This window comes from Tenrec ecaudatus, chromosome X (assembly GCF_050624435.1).
Source record: "Tenrec ecaudatus isolate mTenEca1 chromosome X, mTenEca1.hap1, whole genome shotgun sequence".
Lineage (NCBI taxonomy): Eukaryota > Metazoa > Chordata > Mammalia > Afrosoricida > Tenrecidae > Tenrec > Tenrec ecaudatus.
In genome coordinates, this window is record NC_134548.1 from 151,362,859 (window position 1) to 151,379,708 (window position 16,850).

The following is a 16,850-nucleotide window of genomic DNA, read 5'->3' on the forward strand; positions in this document are numbered from 1 at the left end:
CTCACAGCCATGCAGGGGCTTCTGACTCAGAGCAATCCTATAGCAAGGCGTGCACCGGCCCCTGTGTGTCCCAGTGCTGCTCATTTTCACAGGGCAGAAAGCGTCACCTTTCCCCCAAAGAGCAGCTGCTGGTTTCAGCCAGCCCTCAGCCGCCAAAGGCACGATCCACTGCCACCAGGGCTCCTCGCCCAGCCCATGAACACAGGGCAGGAGACATCCCCCGGGAAGCACTGCGGCCCACATGACCCTAAGCCATAAGGATTTTATTCCTTTTTAGATAAACAGCGGCCAAGGGGACAGAAGAAATGATTTATAGAAAACAATCAGAGGGCTCTGCAGGGTGGGGCGATCTACAAAAGATCATTTACAAAATTCAGGGTCTGGGCAAGGAAAGGGTAGAGGGCAGAACTGTCCTAGCGTATGATAACCTGGAGAGACATATGGGCTAGAGCCTCACCATTTCAGCACGTAGAGCCGACTGCTGTCTCTAAAAGTCATTTGAGGCATGACGTAGAATTGAATATGGAATGGATACATGTGATATCATTCCATCCCCGTTACTTTTGGAGATGTGGTCCTATAGTGCGTTTCTGTAGACATTTTCCCTTCATTTTAGGATATGTGAATGGAAGCACTCAGGGCTGCAAGGATCACAATGTCTGCACTCGCTTTCATGTGGTTCACAAGGAACAGAGAAAGTGAGGCACAGTGGTGGAAAGGGAAGAGGGGAGGGAGAGATGGAGTTCAGAATAGACAAGGAAGACATGCCAGCCATTTCATTCATACCAAGGCTCTATGGTGGTGCCAGGCACACCATGGTGGTATGCCTTCAACTTTCCAGTCTACGGAGGCGGGGAGGCGGGTGGCACGGAGACAGTAAAAATCAATTGGGCATTTAATATAAAATACATGTACTTCCAGATGTGGTATGGGTTTCCTTTACATATAATGTCACACAAATGAGTAATGCCTTTCAAGAAGCACCATATTCGTTATTAGCTCATGATAATACAAAATTAATTATCATATTATAATTGGATATCAATACAATGATTTAAAATATGATTGCCGTGGTGTTAATATTATGATTGATTCATTACGATGAGTGCGTTCTGGTGGAAGCACCAAAGGGACTGTGTCTGAGGACATTGTGGATATACTCACAAATTGTAGCAGGGGGAGGTGGAATCGGCAAAATGCTTATAAGGGTTTTCGCCAGAGAGAGGATTCAGGCAAATCCAGCAGAAGTACTGCATGCAGTTAGTACATGTCATCTTGTTACACCCATCAAGTTTCTGGAGGAGGGAGAAAAAGAAAAACTCCCAGGCTCTAAAATCAGAGAGAAAGGCACAGCCCCAACCCCTGCTCCACGCCAGGGTCACCGCTCGCTCTGCCCGGACTGGCAGATGCACAGGAAATAGGTCAAACACTCTTTATTTGATGCTTACTATTTTGTGCGCTTAAGAACACAAACAAAATATTTAGCAGGCAACCCTACCAGGTAATGCAGACGTTTTCTGCCCAGCAGGAGGTACAAACCAAGCATATAGGCTCAAAGTGGCCGATGTGGTTCTTGGCTTCGGGTTGAAGAAGAAATCACTTATATTTGACGCATGGCTTTACAATCACTTTAGCATGGTAAGTGGTTACGAAATCGCGTGGACACCTGGCTCCAAATCCACTGTTCGGATCACGCCTCTGGTATCTTTAGGCTAATGGCAGCTGCCTCAGTTTAATGATAAGAGAAGGCAAAACAAAAGACAAGCCCCATTACGTTTGGATTGAAGAGTTAAGATTCTTCTTTTAAGCAGCACGGATTTACCTGCTGGGGTTCACAGGAAATTTTCCGCATTTCCAGACCCTCAGGGGTGCTATGTCTTAAAATGAAAAAGGTCTAAAGGAAAATGAAAAACAAACAAACCAACCAACAGTTGTGTGTGTGCGCGCACACGTGTGCGTACGCATGCACCCTCCTGCCTGCACTTAAATAGCCATTGAGCTGAGTTAAGAAGGGACCAGGGTTACCATTCGGCCTCCCTTTAAGACAATGACGTTCCAAATCAGGGGTGTGGGAAACACCTGGCCCTTGGGCAGTAGAAGGCCCGGGAGATCGGCAATATCTGCCAACATCGCAGGCCCTACTCAAAAGAAGAAGTTCCTGCCATCCCATTTGGAGTGATTGGGTTAAATGTCTGACCAAATATAAAACCAAACCAAACATGCTGCCATCCACACCATGCTGACTCATGGCGACCCCCTCTGGGTTTCTGAGAGGTCCCGCTTTATGGCAGTCGAAAGCTCAGTCTTTCTCCAGTGGAGCTGCTGGTGGTTTGCAAGTGACATGCTTGGGGATAGCAGCCCAATACGTAACCACTCCACCAAATATAACAGGCTAATTATTGCATTGTTACATTTGTATGGGCCACGAATGGCCTTACAACTATCGAATGGGTTGGGCAGAAACCGTTTCCCTACCACCCCGGTTCTCAATATCCAATAGCATATTACACGACGATGACAATGCTACCGCTGTTGCGGCTGCAGATTTTGAGCACCTTGATCAGGTGAGGCCACAGACCCGTGGGGTAGGAAAATATGCTGCAGTGGGGAATTTCCATCTTCGAGGAAATAAGTCTCAGTAAAACACTGACCCACTGTCCTCAAGTTAATCCCAACTCGTCGCGGCCCCACATAGGGTTTGTCCAAGACCGAAGTCTTTACAGGAGCACAGAGCCTCATCTTTCTCACAAAATGCCTTCTCAATAAGGCCCACCCGTTGTAGCCCCGCTTAGCATAAAGGACTCCATTTTGTTCAAAACGGCCTTCTTAATCCCTGCTCAGGCCGGCCAGCAGCTGGCTGCCCCAACCCCGCTCCTGATATCCTGAGGGACCTGACTCTCTGGGCATGTCTCTGGGCCCTCCTGACAACCTGCTTGCCCAATGGAATCTGTCCTGCCAGAGCCTGATGTTCCTGCTGGTACCCCCCCGCTCCTGTCTACCCTCTGAGCAAAGAATGCCACTGCATAGTCCCCCTTCAGCCAGCCCTTTGCTTGAACTACAGAGATCCAGTGCTTCCTTTGTTCAGGCTCCGGAGTGAATTAGACCTTCGTTGACTCTCGTCCAGCTATAATAAAGAGGGCTGGCACCTTTCCTGAAGTAGTGTGTGCGTGTGCCGTGTGTTCGTGTAGGCGTGCGTGTGTGTATAGGCGTGCGTGCGTGTGCGTGAGTGTATATGCGTGCGTGCTTGTGCGGGTGGTAATCTGTGGTGCGTTAGAACAGTAACACTGACGAAAGGGCTCCTACGGGTCAAGGACAGGGAAACAGGCTTGTGCATCTAGGCACGAGCTCCTTCCAAAAGCCTGACTTACTTCTATGTGAGTTCCACAACATGGGCAGCGCTTCGAGTTCCTTTCCAGCCACGTCCTGCTTTGCATCTCTTCCATTGCCATCTGAATGATCCTCTTCCCATACTTCCTCTCCATAAGCAGTCTTCCATTGGTATCGGCACACTGATACTCCTTTTGTATCTGCATTAGCTTCTCTAGAACATCACGTACAAAATGAACTTTCATAAGGGTTTGCAAAGAGGACTAAAAGCCAATGAAAAGAACAGACCCTTTCCCTCGACGAGACCATCAGGCACTTTATCACAAAGGAAAAAAAAAAACCTCTCCATAATGAATGTTCATAGCTCTATGCGCCTCCACGCCTACGAATGGGACGAAAGCATCATTCCGTGGAGCTGAGTCATGCAGCAGGATAGTACTCATTCTCAGAACGCTTTTGATTTGGAATGCTATAGCCAAAGTATGATGAAAATGAGGAAAAAATTCTAACCAACACCCGCATTTGTATTTTAATCAGTGAAGAACAACGGGGGCACACGTGACAAAGGAAATCAGCGATGCCGCCAATTGGTAAACTTTGACTCTCCACCACAAACTCACTGCCAGCAAGTCAGGGGCGACTCCTACCCACCCCGGTATGGGTTTCTGAGACTGTGAGCGGTTTCTGAGAGTAGGAAGCCCCGTCGCTCTCCTCAGGAGGGGCTGGGGGCTGCAAACTGCCTGCCTTCGGGGGGATTGACTACACTGGATCCTCTAGGTAGCCCTCTTTGGGGCGGCTGGACTCCCCTGCCCCATTAGAAAAATGGAGAGTGTGGGTTTGTGCCTACCTGGTTTCAGAAAAGGGGTTGAGACAGACTCCTATGGAATAAGGCATCCCCCTTCCCCCACCCATGTCTTGCCGGTGAGGTGGCCTGGCCATGGAAATCTCAAGGTACATCAGGTGCCGAGAGCGGTAGGGCCCCTATCTGAGGTGCCTGTAGGCTGCCAACTCTTCCCTGGTGACAAACCTAGCCTGGTGCCCTTCCTCTGTGGTGCTAAAATTGACCAGAGCACAAGGCCACCTCCAGAAGACTCTTTTGTGATGTAGCCTAGGTACATCCAAAGGGGAAGGCGACATGGAGTCTTGAATCCAGAGCGGATACTTTCAAACAGCACAGCACACCTAAACTATCGTCTCATCTCTGAGATTCCAGGGGAACCAGAAGGACAACATCTTTTGCTTCAGCAGTCACCGCCAAGCCCTCGTCTACCCCTGAGGCTCAGCTGCTCTTTTTCGTCCGGAGTTAAACTCTCGCCCTCACCAAAATACGTCCTCACCACCTAAAATGAAGACATTCTCAGAGGAGGCCTGAACCCGGTTGGACGCCTTCTAGCTCAGGAACTAGAGAATCTTTTACTAGAGCATCTCGGCAGAAAAGAGACGGGCCTATCTCGGCCCATCAGCCTGGACTGCCCAGAAAAAATGAGCCTAGGGCCAGCACCCGGGGACTCAGAAGGGATCCGCAGGAGAGCCCAATCTGCTGCTGTCTGCCCATTAGGGATCCAATAGGGGAAGAAATCTTCCCAGGGATCCAGCCACAAGATGGGAGAGCACTCTCAGAGCAGGTTAGATGGGTGGGACGAGCCATTCTCCAGGTGCCCGACCTTTTCCTGTGGGGCACGTTCCCTGACTTAGGGTGAACCGGTCCCTTTACAGAGGGGGCAGGGATGGGAGTCTGCAATGACTAAGGAAGTGGGGCTTTGGTTTGCGCTCTCGTGTATGTTTCCCTTCTTTCCCTACAGACCTTGCAACCCTGGGACAGATTCAGTCTCACACGCAGCCCCCAGCGATCCCGTTGCATGACACCCTGAAGAACTGCACTGCGTTGTGCCTCCCGCCAGACTCCCTGAGGGGAAACACTGGCATTTTCCTGTAACCCCCATGCAGAATGCAGAGTCCAGGCTGCCAGGTGCCTCTGTAGAATACAATACCATCTGGTGGTTAGTTCTCTTCGGCTGTTCTGAAGGGAAGTGGCCCAAGGTCCCAGAAAGGCAGGCTTTTTCTGGTTCTGTGGGATCACTTGGACATTGGCTGGGCTTGTTCCCTGACTGTCCTACCCGAGCCCATGCAAATCTTCCCAGCCACGCCGATGGTGAAAAAGTTGACCCAGAAAAACCGGAAGGGACCCCCGAACCTCCACCCTAAGTGTGACCCAGTTCAGAAGTTGGCCAAAGCCCTCCCGTCCCCCCAGAGCCTGACCCCTTGTCTATAGAGGAGACTTGCCAGGTGCCCACGCCTGGAAAGGTCCCTCTACCCTGCCCTGTGTCCTGTATAGGACAAGACCAGAGGCAACAGCCAAGAGGCCCGAGTTCACGTCCCCTTTAGCATGGGAGACCTAAAACTGTGAAAACAGAAGTGATCGCCCCTTCACAGGAGACCCTGATAGGCATACGGCGTGTGGCAGGGCTTGCTGACCATCTCGGACATGACCTGGAAGGACTTGCCAGCTACCCTGGCATACACTTGGTCTCCTGTTGAAAGAGGCCGAATACTTGACGGGGCGGGTCGCCCGGCTGGCAATAGGAGGGTCACTAACCGCCGATTATCTCACGGCCCGGTAAATATCCACGATGGAATTTCCAATTAGATCAGGCTGGTAATGCTGGTTCGAGCAGGCGGGGTTCTATGCCTTATGGAGGGAATAAGGCAAATTGAGATTAAGCCACGGCACTTTCTAAACCAGCAGAAATACTCCAGACCCACGGAGAAAACCCAGTTGTTTTCCAAAACTGGCTTGTCCCGAACAGGGCCAGGGTCACATACCTAGACCCCAAATCACCTTAGGGCAAGATAGCTTTTCTTTCCTATATTCATTTTATGGAGACCTCAAACAAGTCTTATCACAATGGGCTAAGACATTTTTAAATACTCATCTCATCAACCAAACTCCGCAAGATATTAGGCCAAAACTCCTGGGAAAAAGCCTGGGAGTGCAGCCAGAGTGATTGATGCCGGAGCCCCTATTGAATCGGAGCCCTGTCTCTCGGAGTAGGGACAGATAAGGACAGGGAAAACCACATGGCCGGTCTAGCAATGAGTCTCACCCCATCGGGACCCACTGCTTGAGTCCCCGCCAGCCAGGAACAACCAGCTTTGGATGAACGCCCCCACGCCTGAGCTCAATGGCCCTCACCAGACTTAAAAAAAAAAAAAGGGCCCTAGCATCTCTGGGCAGGGTTTCACTTCCCTCACCCTTTCGGCAGGTCAGACCGGCTGGAGACCTCTCCCCAGTGGATCCTGACTTCACTGCTTAATAAACCTGCAGAGCTGCCACCTCCTAAAAACAAAGAAACCAATCAGAGAGGCACTGCACGTATGGTGTCCATGGGATAGCTGTGCATCTCTTGGGACCAGGCGCAGGCTTTATCAGAGAGGCCCCGGGCTGACCCCCACATGCACACCCTTTACAGTTGGATGACTTGAGTGTTGGTGGGACCTGTGACTTGCTCACAACGTACAGAATATGGAAAAGGAGGCGGGGTATCACTCCCGCCTTTGCGTGATTTGGCGAAAGTGCTGGGAGCACACTCCTATGATCATTTTGCCGATAAAAGATTCTGTCCTAGCAGACTGAGACACAGACTCTCCTTGCAGAGTTTGCAGACAACGCTGCCATCCTATGTGAATACCCCTGAATCCTGAAATCTCAGAAAGGGTCTCTCCCTGCCATGGAGTTGATGCCAATGCATAGCGACCCTAGAAGGGAGGGTTCGGGTTGCTCCACGTCTTTCAGAGACTACGGGGGCAGAAAGCTTTGTCTGTCTCCCGAGGAACACCTGGTGGTTTTGACCCAATGACCTTGCAGTCAGCAGCCCAGCCTGTAATCCCTATGCCACCAGGGTTAGGCATACAAGTATCTTCCAAACTAAAATGAACACTGAACGAAAAGGCTTCTTATTTTCAGAGCTCGAGGTCACACTTCCCAACGTACCCGTTGTTATCTTGCACGAAGAAATGCCGTGGTAGGTGTGGCGGCACACGGTACAGAAGGCGTAAGTGCAGCTGCCACATACTCCCAACCTGGATTCTTCGTCCTCGACCACAGGCCGCTGACAGAACGACCGGGGGCAAGTCACCACATCCCCCATCAGGTCCAAGGTGGACTGGAGGAGAAGGTGGTCATACCGTTCAAATAGCTCCTTTTCCACGAGTTCTCTCACCTGGAGGGAAACAGAAACGGTCTGACTCTAATTCTATACCACCAGGAAATGCTGAGGCTTCTTGCCCAATTCAGCTGCACAGACATTTCACACTCCGACTTCCAGCCAAGGATGGCAGTCCTTTGCTTCCAACCAGGTAGCAAAACAGCCAGGTGAACTCTTGGAAGGGGTGTGGGCCACAGACACCAAACTCAGATAAGAAAGGTTAGAGCAGGGGTTCTCAATCGGTGTGTCTCACCCCCTTTAGGGATTGGACGACCTTTTCTCAGGGGCCGTCCAATTTATAACAGCAGCATAATGACAGGGACGAAGTTGCAACAAAAAGAATTTTATGGTTGGTGGGTCACCACCACATGAGGAACTGTATGAAAGGGTCGCGGCGCGAGGAAGGTTGAGAACGACTGGGTTACAGCGTCCTCAAGTAGGACGGTGTGTTAGCAGGCTTACAAAGTTTCTAAGTCCCAGCATTTAAAACAACCCTTGTTCCTCCTACAGCCTCCTTCCTCCTTCCCAGGACAGCGGAGGGGAGCTGAGATTTTCCTACATCCCAATGTGAGCAAAAGCCACATTCTCCATGGCAGTGAGAGCCAGCAAACACTGACTGCTGGCCTGGGAAGGTCCTGCGGAGCTCCCAGCAAAGGAAGTGCTTGAGCAGCAGGCTCCCAGTAGAAACAGAATTGGGATGGAAGATGGCCATGGGGTAAGCAGTTACCTGATTGGGGATGGCCTCTGAAGAGCACTTTGGTTCTGGACAGGTGAGGCAATGGACCCGTCCCTCCTTGATCTGGATCTCAAAGTACTCCTTCATACAGCCCTTGCAGTATACATGCTTGCAGTTCAAGAAGTACATGCAGTCGCTGCCCAGCTTGGTACTGAAGCATATCGTGCAGGAGTATACTTTTTTGTTAAAGACTCTTTTCTGCTGAATTTCATCGAACTCCAAGACTTCCCAGAGCAGGCTCAACGATTCCACATCCTGCTGAGCTCGCTCATCCACAGGCTCCTCTGGGTCTGCCTCAAAGCCAGCTGCTCCTGTGAGACAGAACTCTCCTTCGTGGGTAGCTGGGTCGGCTCGATCCATGCTCCCCTGAAAGCCACATTTGAGCTCAAAGGGAGAGGCGATGTTCAGGCAGGAGAGAGCCTCTTCCTTAAGAAATTGGATCCATGTAAACAGGATTGCACTGCCACGGTGTTCTTCCCAGACATTGCCCAAGCACTTGCAGAGAGCGGTTAGCTAGGAGAAACAAAGAAGACAGCGGAGAGTTTGCAAAAGGAATCGTATTTGGACCTCAAGATGGGCTTACTGCAGCATCTCTCTTTCCCCTCTGTTTCTCATAACCTGCTCACTGAAAGCCTGAAACACATAAAACACAGGCTGTCACTTCAGCGACATACTGTGCTTTTGACAACATGCAGTCATTTTATTCCTAATCCAGGGGTATTGAACAGAGCAGAAAGTCAGGAGCGATGAGCAAGAAGCACCATAAAAACCAGTGCAATTACAGAAAGCCTCTGCAGGTGCAAATGTAGAACTATTCCAATAACAAGACTGCCAATGAGCAAGAAAATGGAAGCACCCTAATGTCCCACCGGAAACAAAAAAGAAATGCTGGTCTCCTACAGTGGAATACTATGCATGCCTAGAAAACAGTGACGACCCCATGAAGCACCGCATTACACGGGTAGACTTGAGGAATGTTATGCCGCATCACGGTAGTCATCAAAGGACAAGTAATATATGAGACCAGTAGTATAAGCGAAAAAAATCACCTAACAGAAAGACACTCATACCGAAGGAAAAAAGACTTAGGAGACTGTCCAAGGCGGACGGGAAGGTAGGGAAGAGAAAGCAGCGGGCTTGACAGGGGATGGGTGTGAGCTACCTCCAGGGTAATGATACAGAAAAGTCACCAAGGACCAGGTTAAGGGTAAAATGTTGGGACACTGAGTACAAAGTTAAGGATCTGGATTGTAACATTCCTCCTGGTTTACAACAGCAGCAGCACAGGAATACTGCTACTTGGGTTTCCGTCTTCATTTCCTTGTTTATTTCAACATCTGCATGCGCCTGAAGTAGATCCAGAAATAAAATGATTTTACGATGGAGTGCTTCGGCTCGTGGGCTGTCTAGGGCCTTGGGACTAACGATCTGAAATAGAATTGTTTGAAAGTATTGCTCTCATCTTTTGACCCATTACAGGGGCCCAAAGAGTGGGATTGTCTTAAGGCAAAGCTGTCAGGTTTCTGTTACCCACATCTCCAACACATTTATCATTGTTTTAGAAACAAGGCATTGTGAAGGAGGGGGGACGTGAGGCAGGGTAAAGTGTGGAAGAGAAGAGTAACACAAACATCAGCTGTTTGCCACATGCTTTAGAACCATAACAAACGGGTAGCGTGGAGGTCCTCTACCAAACACCACACAAAGGTCAAAGATGCAGGTGTTCAAAGTCTTTGCAAGCCTGAAATGTCCAGTCTCTGGGATTAGGAACTGAGGTGGTGGGCCTTGGCTCTGGATGGAACACTGGGTGTTGGACATCATCCATGCTTTCACCAGGTATGAACAGAGGCTGGCCGCTTGGCCCAGGAAGACGTAGGTAAAGTGTTTGCTCTCGTGTGCCACATTACGCACAAAGCTTCTGTCCATGGTGCAGTGCCTGGTGGGGCTGCACTTCTTGTCAAACGCCTTCGTGATATGGGCTGCAATGCTGCTCCCTATGCTGTGTTTCTCCAGTGCCCGAGCCGCTCCCCGCACGGAGCCCTGTTGCATCTACTCTGACATATGGGCATTTCTGATCACGGACTTTCAGGCACAGGAGCAGCAACGAGGCCCCTGACGTGGTCTCCTGGGGAAGAGCTTAGAGCAGCTCTATGCCAGGCACAGGAGCCGCTGCTGAAGTCTCGGCACAACTCACAGAGCTCCCGTTGCTAACGCTAACGAAGCAGAGGGGGAAGGCATTTGGCCGTCGCTACTGAAGAGCCTGCCCTAGGCCATGGCATTTTCCACCACCTCACATGCATGGCAAAGTTGGACATTTGTCTAGGAAGACCAAAGATGAACCATGCTTATGAATTACGCAGCTGGCAAAGGATATGGCCATGCACTGCCCAACGAACTAACAAACCTGTCTTGGAAGAAGTACAGTCAGAATGCTCCCTGAAGATAAGTAGGCTGAGACCCGTTCTCTTGTCCTTTGGGACATGTTGTCAGGAGAGACCAGTCCCTGGAGAAGGTCATCATGTTTGGTAAAGTGGACACGTGGCAAAAAAGAGGACTGCCTTCAAGGAGATGGGTGACCCATGGCTGCTCCCATGGGCTCAAGCATGGGAGCCATTGCAAGGATGGCACAGGACTGAGAAGTGTTTCCATTGCTAGGAGTCACAACCCACTCAACGACACCTACCAGCAACGACAACACAACAGGGTTCAAAAATAGGAGGAATAGTGGATTCTAACCTGGATTGGTGATAGCCACTTTCCACATAGCGTGAACGCAGGTGGGGAGTTAGATGGATAATCTGGTGGCAGTTCAAAGGTCAGCACGAGAGGAGGCAGAAACTGAATCACATATTCATTGCCATTTTTCTGGCGACCATCTGCTGGATTTCCTGAGACAAACATAAAAGGCCTTGTTCAACGGGTGCGTGTCGGGCAGTGCTCAGGAATGGCTGGCCTCTGCTAGTAGGTTCTAAAGACGTTCCATGAAAATGTAATCCACCCTCCCATTTCCAGCGCACTGCCAACCCCTTAGCGGGGAAAGCTGTTTTCTTGGAAGCACTGGAAAATAAGCTAAGGCATCTAAAGCACATACTATAGATACATCACATTTCCTTTGTTTTGACACCGAGCTCTATTCCACAGAGGCTCTAAAGCATAGCGTGTCCTTGTAAAGTGTATATTTCACTGAGTTTTAGCCTCTTCACAGAATTGTGCACCACGAATTTGAGGATATTTTCTCATGACCCTGTTCCTTCGTCCGAAGCCTCTCCCCGAGCCCCCGCCCCCTACAAATCTAAATGCATTAGCACAAAAAACAACTTCCTCTTCTCAACACTCAGTAAACCTCGTCTGGATGGTTCATTGAAACGGAATCACAGTTCTGCCAATGTTCATAATCGCTGCAGCACACCTTCCATTCCTTTCCATGGCTGAAGAATACTTCATTGTATGAATGAACCACATTTTAGTTATCCATTAATCAACTGAGGTACCTTTAAATTGTGTCCATATGTTTTGGCTATTATGAATAGCACTGATGGGATCATTTGCATGGGAATTTCTGTTATTGGTGCAAACTTTCATTATGTCTTGAGTATATACGAAGGGACTTCAAACTTTTGGTATACAATTTCCGTTTTCCCTTGGGTCCATTTTTCCCCTACAAACTCTCTGAAGTCCACTTTTATGTAAGTGTAGAATTATAGGGCCCTATGGCAACTCCACATTAAAGTGCTGAATTTGGGGGCACCGGCTACACATGTCTGTCAATTTATTAAAAATCTGTGAATTATATAAGTCAAGAGGTGAATTGTATGCTCTGTTAATTATATCTCTATAAAGCTATTATAGATAAATACATATATATCTATAATTGACTCACTGTTCACGAAGACCTTGAAATCTTCTGGCAAATCCAAATAGATTCTAGCTTCTCCACCCTGGGAACTTTCTGATTTTCTAAATTCATCTTCATTGTAAATACTTGACAATGCCAGGAATTCATCCTCCTGCGCCTCTAGGTCTTCAGATGACATTATTTAAATATCTATGCGCTGAAACAGTAAAAAGAGTCCTTCAAAAATATAGCTTATACAACAGACACATGGTAAAAGGTATCAAAGAAAGATGCACCAGCTAATGGTCATTAAATAAGCAAAGATGATTTTATTCATGGTTACCACATAGAGGAACGAAAACAAAATTAAGTCAGAACTCAGCTCTTCCAAGGCAGAAGGCAGGAGGATTTTAAAGATTCGATTGAACTAAAGGAGAAGTACTGGGGGACATTAATATTGGGCTAAGCAACCATGTGCATTGATCACATGGAATTATGCTTGGCTTTACTATTCAGATCAGAAGGTATAGGCTCCTGGGATTCTGTAAAAATCAGAAGGAGGGGGGAGATAAGCAGTCTAGAGTCTGCCTAAAATTTAGTAAAGTTGATGGGAGCATAAGGTACTCAAAAAGAAAAAGAAAAGAAAAATGAAGAAAGGAAGAAAAAGAAAGAAAGGAAAACAATGGCTACCAAGAGGTGAAAGTAATCCAGTTGAAGCAAAAGGATGTGAGTAATGGTCACAGTATTTTGGCCTCAAGGTACCTTGCTTATGAACTTTCTGGAGAGCAAACGAATGGTAACATCTGTTTATTATACAAGTGCTGGGAGAAAGCTAGCCAAACCTCAAAATGCCCTGGAAAGGTTTTCTATAGAGTCCTTCATGACCATGTTTCTCCTCTTTCCTCTCATCAAAAATGAGGAGTTGAAAAAAATTGGTGATAATTCCTATTTAAAAATATTAGGAATTCACCTTAAAGCCCTTACTGACTTCTGATTTCTTTTTGCTTCCTAATCTTAATTAATCTCTAAAGGGCACATACTTTTCTTCAGTTACTAATATAAAAGAATGCATTGACGTGGTTACATTCTTTGAAACCTCAGTTCTTTGGTAATGCACTAAACAACTGCTTACAAAAATGTCTTAAACCTGGTGGAGATTATGTTGAGAAATGGAGCTTTTATTTTTGCATTTTTCTCCATTAAATGAGTTCGTATTTTTTTAATTCCATTTTCCTACAAAATGTTTGATGTTCAACTCACGCATACTTCTCCATTTCACATGGAACAGTCTCCAGGCAAACCATAGTTTAGGCCACAAAACAAACCTCAATGCATTTAAAAAAACATTGATGTAACACAAAACATATTCTTAGATCACAACACTATAAACCAGATACCGACAATAACAATATCAAATAATAGCAATAAAATATATAGAAACTGAATAACACTCTGCCTAAAAATTAATGGATAATAGGACAAATTTTAAAAGATTTAAAAGTTTCTTGTATCAAATGAGAATAAAATTACCAAATACCCAAAATTTTGGACACAGACCAAATATTTGGACAATTTATATATATAAAATAAAAAACCCAAATGAATACTTTAACCCAACAGGTCCAACAATAAGAAAAACAACTGCCAAATAAGCCTGTTGTGATCAGAAGAAAATAAAAATTATAACAGAAATAAATGAAAGAGTAAAGGAGGAAACAACTGAAAGACTCAACAATATTACAAGTTGATTCTTTAAAAGGACTAATAAAATTTACAAACTAATGGCAACTGTCATAAAGGGAAAGGAGAATATGAAAATAATTTGAATAAGAAATTAAATGGGTGATTCCATTGAAAAACCATTTGAAATTAAAAGGATATCAGTTCACTATGAGGAACTATGCTCTGACAAATTTGAAAAGCCTAGAAAATATGGAAAGAGTTTTTAGAAACATCTACGTACCTAAAGTAAGAGAAACTGAAGTGGAAGTTTTGAACAGACCTATAAATAAAGGAAACATAGGATATGTCATCCAAAAAATCCCAAGAGAAGATCTGCAACCAATTCTACTCCAATGATCCCACAGTGTAGAAAAGGACAAAATACTTCTGAAAGCATTTTGTGAAGGAGTATAAACCTGACTAGGCAAAGATAGCACAAAAAATACAGACAGACCAATATCCCTCATTAACGAAGATGCAAAAATTGCCAACAAAATTTAGCTAACAGAATCCAAAATCATGTCAAAAAATGATGCGTCCCATCCAAGTAAGATTCATACCAAGCAAGACAACGAAGGATGGCTCAACATTAGAAAAACAATCAATATAATCCACCCCACAAATATAATGAGAAAGAATCTCATTAACACATTAATAGATGCAGAAATGTATTTGACAAAGGCCAACACCCATTCCTAATGAAAACACTCAAAAACATAAGAATAGACGGGAAATGCAACGACATAATTAAGTGCGTATACATAAAACCAACAGCCAAGATTAACCTCAGTGAAGAGAAACTGAAAGCTCTCTCTCCGTGAATGGGAGTCAGACAAGAAGACCCTTTATCACCACTCCTTTTCAATAGTGTACTGTCACTATAATAACTCAAAAGTCTTCCAAATAGGTACGGAAGAAATAATACTATTTGTACTTGCAGATGATAAGATCCTATACATATAAAATCCCAGTGACTCATGAAACGATACAGGCGCTTAGCGAGGAGATAACAAAAAACAATAGCAGAATCATGTTCCTTGAGAATCGATTGGAGGAATCAGAGAACTGCATCAGTGTCTTGGAGGACAGCCAAGCAGACTTTAATAAACGTGAACATAAATCTAATAAGAGCATCAGAGAAGCCGAAGAAAACCTAAAAGCTATGTCTGATGCTATGAAGCGGAACAACATTAGAATTATTGGCTTACCGGAGGAAGACACAACAAAGAAGTCATCTGCAACAATAGCGAGAGAATTCTTGGAGGAAAACTTCCCCAGCCTAATTAATGAAAACCAGGAAACCATCCAGGAGACTGAAAGAACACCAGCACGACAGGACCCCAAGAAGAAATCACCAAGGCACATAATAGTTAAACTATCCAACTTTGAGGTAAAGGAGAAAATCATGAAAGCAGCTAAGGAAAAACAAGCAATCACATATAAAGGTTTCCACATAAGGATATGCTCAGACCTATCAGCAGAAAATATGACAAAAAGGAGAGAATGGAGTAACATATTCCAAAAATTGAAGGAAAACAACGCAAATCCAAGAATACTCTACCCAGCCAAATTATCGATCAAGATCGATGGAGAAGTAAAAGTCTTCCCAGACAAGGAAAAACTCAAAAAATCCGTTACAACAAACCCAGCCTTAAAAAAGATCCTCGCCAACTCAGTATGGGCAGAAGAACAACACTCACCAAGCACAATAAGAGACCAACACATAGAACAACCTCACCCAGAGAACAACAAAGAGAAAACAGACCCCAAGATAGCAATGGCTTAAGGATAGAAAGAAGTCAAGAATGATACACAAAACACACACTAATGAGAAAGGAAAGTAGGAAAACTCCCAACACAAAAGGTATAAAATGGCATCACAGAGTCTGCACATGGAGATAATAACCCTAAAAATCAATGGCCTGAACTCAGGCATTAAAAGACTGAGACTAGCAGAATGGCTTTGAAAACACAACCCATCAATTTGTTGCCTACAAGAGACACATCTCAAGGCTACAGACAAAAATAGGCTGAGAATCAAAGGCTGGAGAAGGACCTACCAAGCAAACAGCAATACAAAAAAAAGCAGGGGTTGCAATCCTAATCTCAGATAAAATGGACCTCAAAGTGCAAACCATAAAAAGAGCTAAGGAGGGACACTATATAATGCTCAAGGCAATCATAGACAATGAACCACTAAGCATTGTAAACATATATTCCCCGAATGAGAGACCAGCTCAATATGTCAACCAAGCACTCCAAAAGAATAAGAAAGAAATCACAGACTCAACAATTATATTGGGTGACTTCAACACACCACTCACTGAGAAAGATAGATCACAGGGAAAGAAACTCAACAAGGAGACTAGAGAGCTAAACTCCACAATGTGACAGTTTGCCCTAATAGATATTTACAGAGCTTTTCATCCAAATGTAAAAAATTTCACATTCTTTTCAAGTCCCCATGGCACATATTCTAAGATAGACCACATGCTGGGGCATAAGGCAAATCTACATAAATTTAAGCACATTGAAATAATACAGACCTCTCTCTCTGACCACTGTGCCATAAGACTGGAAATCAACAAAAGGAAGACAGAGAAAATAAGAGCAAATAATTGGAGGATGAATAACTCTCTACTGCAAACGGAGTGCATACTGGTGCAGATCAGAGATGAAATCAGGAAATTTCTAGAAACCAACGAAAATGAGTACATGACGTACCAAAACTTATGGGACACAGCAAAGGCAGTCATCAGAGGAAGGTTCATAGTAATACCTGCACACCTGAGAAAGGAAGAGAGACTCATGATGGATACGCTGACACAAATTTTACCAAAAACTAGAGCAGAGTCAGCAGGACAACCCTACTAATAGCAAAAGAAAAGAAATTATAAAAAAATCAGGGCTGAGATTCAGGAGAGGGAAAATAAGAAAACTATGGAAAAAATTAATATCGCTAAAAGTTGGTTCTTTGAAAGGATAAACAGGATCGATAGACCATTGGCAAACCTAACCAAAGAAA

The 16,850-nt window shown here is 45.7% G+C and overlaps 1 protein-coding gene across 1 annotated transcript; it reads right to left on the reverse strand.

Moving 5' to 3' along the window:
• Positions 1 to 1,160: 1,160 nt before the first annotated feature.
• On the reverse strand, positions 1,161 to 12,302 carry LOC142433793 (E3 ubiquitin-protein ligase RNF14-like). Its single transcript, XM_075538481.1, has 6 exons — positions 12,149 to 12,302; positions 11,005 to 11,156; positions 8,260 to 8,781; positions 7,319 to 7,547; positions 3,369 to 3,541; positions 1,161 to 1,295 (listed from the first exon to the last, which is right to left on the reverse strand). Exons 1-6 carry the CDS (start codon positions 12,300 to 12,302, stop codon positions 1,161 to 1,163), a joined length of 1,365 nt encoding a protein of 454 aa, XP_075394596.1.
• Positions 12,303 to 16,850: the final 4,548 nt, after the last annotated feature.